Below are 10,526 nucleotides of genomic sequence, written 5' to 3' on the forward strand. Positions count from 1 at the left end.
ACGGATCCGTCAAACACTCAACCAATCAAAATTTTACTAAAAATAAATATTGGTTTGGAGCGCATGACTGTCCCTTTAAAGAAAAACTGTACTCAAAATGCCCAGTTGAAAATAGTTGTGCAGTGAAACGCAGCTGAGTTCCCAAACAAACAGTTACAATTCAAGAAATAGCGACACCTCAACCCCATGTTGAATTGATACCTGCGAGGCTGGAAACAGAGAATGAACAAGGCTGTGCCGATATCCGTATATGCTGCTGCTTGATAAAATCTGTATCGAGACAAGGAACCATTTCTTGCAAAAAGGCATGGAGGGGTAGCTAACGCGGCCAGCTGCGTTCACATGCCATATCATGCTGTCCCGTCCTTTTTCTGATCAGGCCTGCCGCGGTGGCTTAGTGGTCATAAAGCTCGGCTGCGGACCCGAAAGACGCGGGTTCGATAACGGCCGCGGTGGTCGATTTTCGATGGAGGCGAAATTCTAGAGGCCCGTGAACTGTGCGATGTCAGTGGACGTTAAACAACACCAGGTGGTCGAAATTTCCGGAGCCCTTCACTACGGCGTCCCTCATACCCTGAGTCGCTTTCGGACGTTGAGCTCTCATAATCAAAATCAACCAAACCTTTTTCGGAGCTAATCTCACTAATCAATAAATTCAAGACCGTCAGTGAGTATGGCATCACCCCTTCTCTTAACCAAGGGCTAGATCAGCTGTTTATCTTTACTCACATGAAGAGCGCTGTGACGAGGCACACGCCCAAGCCGAGTAGCACCGCTGTCGCCAGCATGTCGACGCCGCCGACTCCGCAGACGTGCGCCTGAAGGGTTTCTTTTACGCAATATGCCCGTGTGGAGAGGGATGTACGCGCGGAGAGCGCAGATACGAGCAGCGCCGACTGGCCATTCACTGCCGCCGGCCATTTATCTCGCGGCAAGGAATACTTCCTCTGCCGATCTTACCCGCGTTGACCACTCGAGTGGTAGACGAACAAAATAATAGCATGCTCGCTCTGTTATTTGGACTCCTTGTACTCGCGCTTATGCGCAAAACGAGCAAGTGATAGTAATAATAATGAATTGGTTGTTGGGGAAAGGAAATGGCGCAGTATCTGTCTCACATCTCGGCGGACACCTGAACCGCGCCGAAAGGAAAGACATAAAGGGGGGACTGAGAGAAGAAACGAAGAGAGGGGTGCCGTAGTGGAGGGCTCCGGAATAATTTGGACCACATGGGGATCTTTAGCGTGCACTGCATCGCACAGCACACGGGCGCTTTTGTGTTTCGCCTCCATCGAAACGCAGGCGCCGCGGTCGAGTTCGAACCTGGGAACTCCGGATCAGTAGCCGAGCGCTCTAACCACTGAACCACCGCGGCGAATAAACGGCCACGTGAAGAATTTGATTTCAGGTTGATTCGATTAGAGAGGAGCAAGCAGCGGCGAACACTCGTCAGAGACCGATAACAACGAGAGCTATCTGCCTTGTTGTTGACGTGAATCATATTTTTTGTGTGTTTTACACCTCCCGCCTTCTTATATGCAGCCGTATTTTCTCATTTTAGGGAAGGCTAGAGCATAAGTCGCAACGCCGTATAAAGCACCGCTCAGATTATAATCTCCGGTTTATAGCTGCCCATGCTGCTGACGGCAGCTCTTTGGGTTCGAAACCGGTCTCTGCCGGCCAAAAAAAAAACATTAATCATCGCAGGCCAAATGGAATACAAGGAGGAAGTTGCGCTCGCCCATTGCCTGTCAACATCTCGTGGCACGCCATGGTCGCGCCGCGGGCATGGGCGCCCACCAGAGCGCAGAATCATTTCTGCGACTGAGAATTTTCCCTCAGCCTTGACGCCGGACGCCTGAGTGTGATCGCATTAGCTCAGGCCAACGCACTGTACAATGTCCATCTCGACAGATAGCTTTGTTCATCGCTTCACGGTCGATCTCATCAAAGCTGCACTCTAGGATATCGTGGCCTTCTTTTACCTTTTTACTCCTTACTTTACATTCTATGTGCCATCGTATTTCAGGCAACAATAACAACTTTGCATTCATTTGCATGAATTTTTGTTCATAATGTGCCATCGTCATCATCATCATCAGCAGCAGCAGCATGACTACGCCCACTGAGAAGCAAACGCCTCTCCCGTATCTGTCTAACTAACCGTTTCCTGTGCCAGCCGCGGCCACCTTATCCCTGCCAACTTCTTAATCTCACCCTCCAACTTAACATTCTGCCGCCCGCTGCTACGCTTGCCTTCTGGAATTCAGTTCGTTACCCTTAACGGCCATCGGTTACGTTGCCTTCAAATTAATTGGTTTAGTCATATAGGAATGAGCACTTGATTATAAACAAAAAGAAGTCGTAAGCTCGAGACATTGTCTTCTTTTTCTTTATTGCCTGGCTTTGGCTCATAACATTTAACCAAAAAAAAACATTCAACAAAAAACACACAAAACACTATGTACATAAGACACTGTCGTGGTCAGCCAGCATGAGTCTTGTCTTCTGAAACACTACATCTGTTGCTCGCATCCGACGCTTACTCCGAACGCTTGTCTACTGAGCCGGAGTACCTGGGTTCGAAGCCAACCGCGGCGGCCGCGTTTCGATTTAGGCGAAACACAAAAAGCGCCCGTGTGCTGTGCGATGTCAGTGCACGTTAAATATCCTCAGGTGGTCGAAATTATTTCTAACTCCACTACGGAACCTCTTTATTCATTTTTTTCTTTTATTCCCTCCTTTATCTCTTCCCCTGCGGCGCGGTTCAGGTGTCCACAGAGATATGTGAGACAGTTACTCGTCATTTTCTTTCTTCAAAAACTTTTTTTCCCTAATTTTAACAAATTATTAATCAGCGCTTATGTTCGGGTGATTGTAGCATATCGAGCGCTCATGCTCATACTTAGCTCACTTTCTGCATTCCAGGTACGCGTGCATCAAACCTGAAAGTAAACTGTATTGAACGGATTTGCTGTAGTTCTACTTGTGCTGTTTCGAAGCCTCAGACAAGTCAATTTTTTTGTTTGCATGCAAGATCACCGTAGCGTGATGCGTGCTAAACAATTGTGCTTACTCAAAGAAAACTAACGATGAGACAACCATAGCAGGTAGCAAACTTTCTCTTGCCTCATCGGGATATCACAATGAAGCGACAATTTTGGTGATCAGGAACTCCTTAGGCCTGAAAACTGTTCGGGTGGTTTTTAGTGTGAAAGCACTTTGGCCGCACTCCCCAGATTTCGGCGTCGTGTGTATGTGTCAAACCTCTGAGTAGCAAGAGTAACGGGCTCAATTGGTCATTGGACACCTCAATCGTGCTTTAAATTAAGGTGTGTGCTGGCGGTGCCCACATGCAAAAAAAAAACAGCGTTCTCGCGCAATATCTTATGCTTAGCAACGCTAAACCGCCATCCATTTTTTGTCTCAGCTCATTGCGAAGGGTGCATAAAATTTTATCTCCTCGATTTACAAATACCACAGCAAGACCATAGCGAAAAGATGTAAACGACGTCCGGAACACATCGTCAATATTCGTCATCCAGCTTCTTTTAGGACCGAAATAACAGCCATTTTTTCTAATTACTGACGCGTCAATAACTATTGTATAATGATGTTCTTACTGTTTAATGAGTACTAACAGTCAATCAGCATTATATAATCATGTCATTCATGCTCATTCATGATCCAGCTTCTTTTAGGACCGAAATAACAGCCATTTTTTCTAATTACTGACGCGTCAATAACTATTGTATAATGATGTTCTTACTGTTTAATGAGTACTAACAGTCAATCAGCATTATATAATCATGTCATTCATGCTCCTGTTATTACCCCTATTTATGTAATCCCCCCCTCACACAATACTCCATGCTTGGAGCCTGTGAGGCAACGTGAATAAATAAATAAATAAAAAGCAGTGCTAGAAACGGCGGCACTGCATCACTATATGAAGTACCAGAAGTCATATATTACCAGACCTATATTTTTTCTCAGCAGGGTGACCTGCGGTGCAGGTCGAAAGGTTGCCAAAGAATAATGACTGATTCTGTGAGTTCATTGTCCACATTGTAGCGCACTTGGTTTGTTCTTTGCATTATTCATCTCTCTGTGACATTTGCATACAGAGCGCCTAAAAGCTAACAAACGTTCGATGATGATATAATTTAACCCCGTACAGATCGACCAAATATATTTGCCTTGATACGTGTAGCATAGTCATGTATTTTAGTCAGCAGTAAACAAGATTTTTGACGAGCTGTCAACGGGAAAAGTCAGTCTGCATAAGATCCTCCCTCTATATATAGGTGCCAGAGTGCACACTGCACACGACTGTTGAGTCTATGCCTTTTATTAAGCTATTCTTACTATAGCGAATATGACTTGGTTACAACCTTGCGCGTTAATCATGAAGTCAAAGAAAACTTCAGGACCGAGCAGCCCGGTCGGCTATTAAGCAGTGCATAGCAATCATGACTAGTTTTCATTGACCTACACAAATTAAATGAAAATTGGTTGTTGTAAAAACAAAATGGCGCAGTATAATAATAATAATTGGCTTTTGGGGAAAGGAAATGGCACAATATTTGTCTGATATATCGTTGGATACCTGAACCGCGCCGTACAGGAAGGGATAAAGGACGGAATGAAAGAAGAAAGGAAGAAAGAGGTGCCGTAGTGGAGGGCTCCGGAATAATTTCGACCACCTGGGTATCTTTAACGTGCACTGACATCGCACAGCACACGGGCGCCTTAGCGTTTTGCCTCCATAAAAACGCGGCCACCGCGGTCGCGTTCGAACCCGGGTACTCTGGATCAGTAGCCGAGCGTTCTAACCACTGTGCCACCGCGGCGGGTATCTAAAAAAGCAAGAAACAAGTCTCAAGGGCTGAGTAAAATGTGATGGGTACATCATTCAAGCATCCGTAATTCGCGTGATAAATTTTTGATTTCACATCGACCTCGTATAAATTCGAGGGGTCTCGCTCAACGCGAACTAGTCATGTGGCATTCATGCCTACTCATTTGACCTTATCCGCCGCTTTAACGCCCGCCAATGAACCTCATCAGTGCGGACGTATTTTTTTTGGGGGGGGGGGAGGGGGGGGGCTAGGCTAACTTCATGACGATTACACAACGCTGTCGCGGTCTACGCAATAGCAACGTTTTAGTGTTTTGTAGACTTACTGCAAGATGTCCTAGATCATAAGCGCGTTCAAGAAAATTTGTGTAAACAGTAAGCCTGCAGCGCTTTGCGATGTTTTGGCGGTTCTTAAAAATCTTTATTCACATCATGTACGAGTACTTCTTGCTTGAGGCATATAAATTTCAATTCATTTCACCCGAGCACACAAAGCGTGGTTTGAAGGCTGCAGCCGCCAATTTCACATTTGTCAACGCTGCTGCGTTTTGCGCCATAGTAACGTTCTGGGTGTTTTATAAGCACCCCGTAAGATGTCGTGCATCACAGGCGCGTTCAAGAAAATTCATTTGCATACTAAGTATATAGCTGCTGCGATGTTCTAGCAGCCCTTGGAAATCTTTGTTTAATGTGAAAGTTGTTCCTAATAACTACTTTTATTTGTGGAAAAGAGACGACTTAGACGCTTAATAGGAATTCATAAGAAAGAAGCCCTATCGGCGATTTTAAATCGAGATATTATAGTCAAAATATGCCGTCTATTGCTGAGCTGAATTAATTATGCAGGCTTAAAACGGGTAGCAGACTGTGGGTACATGTCACCATGAATACATACTTCGTACTTCAGATATGATTGTTTTAAAATATACAGGGTGTTCAAAATTAGTCTTTACGAATTTAAAAAAATGCGAAGAATAATAATGCACAAAAGTCATTATTGTAATTGGGCTAAAATTTATTAATTGATTAATTACCTTTTTCCTGCAGTTAGCACGCATGTTTATACTGTAATGTTAAGAGGCAGTGCCACTCAAAAACTATTCTATTTTGTGCCATTTTAGTAACGCGCCTTTGTCCTGAGATATGCACGTCTAAAATCCATCCCAAGCCGTCTAGTTACGCAAGCGAGACAGCGACACCCAGCATGAGGCTCCTCCCTTGTGCGACGCAGCTGTTGCACAAGGCGCTCCTCTTCACAAGAATGTGGAGCTGTAGGCGACGGTGATTGCTTTTCGTGCTTGGACAGGGAAATCGAAAAATCACTGTGCCGATGGCGTGGAGTGAGATCTGTTCCTTTAAGCGATTTCTTTTAGAGTAAATGTGATGGTTAAACGATTTGAACGATGAACGCCGACATTTTGAGAGCTTCCTAGCGCCATCTGTTGAACCCGGAGATGAGCACAACTGTTGGGTTGCCATTCGGGGCTACACGACACATGGTGCTTATGGGCGCAGCGGCCAAACAGCCCTTTGCAAACGCTGCACGATGCCGTAATTAAATACGTAACTTTTATTGACCGAGTTTATTGTCCTGCGACTTTCAGCGAGGTCACTGTGTCCACTGGCCGTGGGTTTTGCCGGCCCCTTCTCCACTGTCCCCCACCGGCGCAAATGCCTCCGATGGGTGCAAGGACTTCGCATGCGATTTTCTAAAACCGCGTGTTGTTAGAAGTCCACGAAACGATGAGGCAGGTTTCAATGATGCAGCGATCATTCCTACAAAATGTTCATCTGCATGCCTGCCCTTTGCGCTGTAATGCGGGAATACCAGTAGAGATAGCAAGTCTGATATAGTCTGATAGTGAGCGTTGATTTGCTCTCCGAGGCAGAAAAGGATGCTGCATTCGTCAACAGCATCATTGCCGAAGACAAAACATGGTGTTTTCAAAACGATCTTCAAACAAAGATGCAGAGCGCCGAATGGCGGTCCACAAGCTCTCCGGAGTCGAGAATGGCGCGGCGTCAGAAGACCAAAACAAAGACGATGCTGATAGTTTTTTTTTCGATGCCAGAGGTGTCATACACCACGAGTCCGTCCCACAAGGGCAGACGGTGGTTTAGGGGTTTTGCATCCGCGTGCTCCAACACATGCGTGATGCTCTGCGACGCCGTCGCCCTGACTTATGGGCATCTTGACAATGGAGCCTTCCCCACGATAACGCAAGGCCGCACACTGCTCTCGGTGTGAAAAAATTTCTCGCCAAGCACAGCATTACCGTACTTCTCCATCCGCCATACTCGCCTGACTTCTCCCCACGCGATTTTTCCCTGTTTCCTCTTGTGAAGAGAGCCCTAAAAGGTCGCTGGACGGGGAGCGTGGAGGCCATTCAAGACGCCGCGACAAAGGAGCTGACAGCCCTGCTAAAAGAAGCGTTTTCCAACTGCTTCCAAGAACTGAAGGAGTGTTGGAAGCTGTGTATAGACTGCAAGGGAGACTATTTCGAAGGGGTGCTGAACAAATGATTTCAATGTACTACGCATTTTTTTAATGAGCTCCGTCTCGGAACTTTATGGACAAAGGCTGTATTTTCCACACCCTTTAACGAGCCGAAAATGGCTTCTAGTACCGCAAATTTGCACTCGCTGCCGGCCATATGCAATGTGTCGACTTTTGCTGCTGATTTGTTCCTTCGTGCATCAACTTGAGATTGCCTTCGGCATTCCGTTGTGGCTGCACCACCACCCTTTGCAACGAGTCATTTTGAGGCCCCTCACCTTCCCGTCTAGAAAGGTGTCAAGCTTGTAAAAATTTCGTTTAACTCCATATTGTACATAAAGTAGAGTGGCCCATAAAAAGAATTAAAAATAATAGTGCCCAGCCCGCACCGCCATTGAGGCACAACGGGCTCAAACCAATATAAAATAAAATATTGTAGTAAATAAGAATTTGGCATTGCAGAAAAAAGGGGGGAGGGGGGATCTACCATCAGCGGCCCCGCAGCCAGTGGGCGAGCCTGGGTCAGCGGCATTTATTTTTATGTGATTTGTATATTACAAATACTATTGACAATGATTGCTTCTTCACTACTGGCTAACAACTCTTCCTTCATTTTGACGAACATTGTCTTCAGGTTGCCTTATCCTACTGAAGTGCTGGCCTTCCTGGTGAACGTCTGTTCAGGGACGCCTTCCCTGTCCTGTCCCAGATTCAGATGGAGTTATCTCCTTGGGCATCTAGTTGAGCTTGCCCTTATTCTCGATGACCGCACGTATCTGCAAACTCGTGAAAAGAAACTCACAACAAGGATAATTAGTAGAGTGATAGATATACACTTATTACAGTATTTTTACATTAGTTGTTTTTCTTTCCTTCTCGGTCCTCTACCGCATTCTGCCTTCTGTACTGTTTCCTTCCTCCTCGTCTCTCCATCTGGACTTTTATTCTCTTCCTATCTTTCCTGTCCCACGCTCCCTTCCTGTTCTCTTCCTCCTCATCCTTTATTTTCCTCCTCCGTTTTCTTTTACTCTTCCTCGTCTAAGAAAGGTATGCTAGTCTGCCTAACTTGTCGAGGGCTCCTGGGTTTTATCTGGCTCGTTACGCAGCAAGAGCTGAGGTTGCTCCTTTGTTTTTACTATTGTATTTCGGGGCTGTTGTATTGTGAGGGTGTGGTCAAAAAATGGAACTATGTCGTTTTCTTCTTAGTCTATGATTACTCCTGTCATGTTCTGAGTTTGCTCCACTCTGCTTTTTTCCATGTGGTCGAGACTGACACCTGATGCTATATTGCGCTACCTAAGGCGACATTTAGTCTTCTGGTCTAACGAAGAGAATTATAGATATGCATTGTGTCACGGAGGATGATTCCACAAGGCAACAATGAAGTAAAATGTATTAAAGCCAATTAGGGCTCCTAACCGAGAAACATGCCTGTCTAGGGGGTGTTAGCATAATCCACTGGTTAGCCCAGTTTAGATTATGGGCTGAGTACGGTGCCTATGTCCTAGTGCTCAACCATAAGGGAGCTGCTCATGATGAAAATCCGTGATATGGCTCGGGAATGAAGGTGCCATAACATATTTATTTCTTAAGAGTGTTCTAAGTGCCTGTAGGGCTCTCGTGAGGGGCTGGTAGGTGCCACTCTCACTGTTTTGAAGCGTTCCATCTAGGCAAACAGTAAGTTTCTAATGGTGCAGTCAGTCCACTCAACCCGTAGGGAGGACTGTGAGTGCCGCTCTCACTGTGTTTTGGAACGTGTCCCATCCAGACAGACTGGGCAGTTTCTGATTATGTACTCAGTCAACTCAACCCATAGGGAGGACTGTAAATGCTCTCTACAGTAGAGAGGCATAACAAAGAGCTCAACCCTTGGAGAGCACAGTGGGTCAATACCCCTCTGATTCATGTGCTGTACCACATTTTCCTATGACACCCTGTAGGTACGTCATGCCCCAAAACGGCAGTCTTTATGCGTCTCCCCCGTCCAGCGACAAAATGCCAGGTTAGGGCCTGTCAGTTCGAAGTATGTTATCATTAATTATTTGAACTATTTCCTCTAAAACTTTCATTGAATCTTTTGTTTTTATTATTTCTGACTCGTGCCTTGTAATATCTCCTCCAAGACTATTCTTTAGTTGAGCTACTTGGTCCCTAGTTGCCGAGCATTCTCCCAGGTAATGATCAAAATTATTTGCCATTTTTCCACAAAAACACTCTGTTGTGTCTACGATTCCGAATCTCCTAATATAGAATGGGAACCTACCGTGTCCACTTATTGCTTGCGATGAGAGGTGCGTAGTTGGGAATAATTTAGGTATTGTATTGATACTTCTTATCCAGTCATAGCTGTATGTCTGGATCCCTTCCTCCTGCCACAGCTCGTTCCATTTCCTTTTTGCCTCTTGAAACAGTTCCGTTTTAATAAACTGTTTAGTGGCTGGAACGTATGTTGGGATTCCCTGAGTTCTCGCAAAATTGGCTAATTTGTCAGCCAGTTCATTTCCAATTGTACCCCTATGGGCTTTGACGTAAGTGAAGGATATTTGTGCCTTATTTGTGTAGGCTGTTAACTTAGTCTTTTATGGCATGAATGAAGTGCTTACTGTTATTGGCGTTCTCTAGACCCTGAAGTGTGGACAGACTATCAGTTAAGGTTTGGTAGTGACTTGCCTCATTACGCTCTTTAATATATTTTAGGGCTTCTGCAATTGTGATGGTTTCTGTGATGAAATTATCACTATGTTTGGGCAACTGAAACTAAGCCTAGTGGAGACAATTCCCAGTCTTATCAAAGATAATAAAAGCTTCTCCAACAGTGTTTTAATTTGCAAATCCGTCAGTAAAAATTTGATAATCTAATTGAATAATTGTCTTGTTATATTTTATCCCTAATATTTTGGCCGGATGTACTTTCCATTTATCGACTCTTTGAACTATATCTTCAGCTGTACAAGTTCGCTGTTCCCATTGAAATGTATCTAGACAGTGTAGAATTGATATGAGTTTATTCTCATTTTCTATTGTAAACCGGATGGGCGGAATGTTACACATTGCGCTTAAAGCTAAGTTCGGTGTGGTTCTATATGATTTTGCTATATTGATTAGTGCTATTATCTGTATGACCTTTAGTTTCCTGAGTAAATGAGTATGGGTGGAGTACCAAATAGG

At 44.9% G+C, this 10,526-nt stretch overlaps 1 protein-coding gene across 1 annotated transcript in view; it reads right to left on the bottom strand.

Annotated features, from left to right (window-relative positions):
• LOC144128773 (cytochrome P450 3A14-like) overlaps nt 1-862 on the bottom strand; it is a 35,329-nt gene extending 34,467 nt beyond the window's left edge. The window contains exon 1 of the mRNA XM_077662448.1: nt 730-862. Within this exon, the coding sequence (XP_077518574.1) occupies nt 730-788 (59 nt within the window). The 5' untranslated portion in view covers nt 789-862. The remainder of the gene's footprint in view (nt 1-729) is intronic.
• Between the last annotated feature and the right edge of the window lie 9,664 nt (nt 863-10,526).

Source organism: Amblyomma americanum, chromosome 4 (genome assembly GCF_052857255.1).
Source record: "Amblyomma americanum isolate KBUSLIRL-KWMA chromosome 4, ASM5285725v1, whole genome shotgun sequence".
Classification (NCBI taxonomy): domain Eukaryota; kingdom Metazoa; phylum Arthropoda; class Arachnida; order Ixodida; family Ixodidae; genus Amblyomma; species Amblyomma americanum.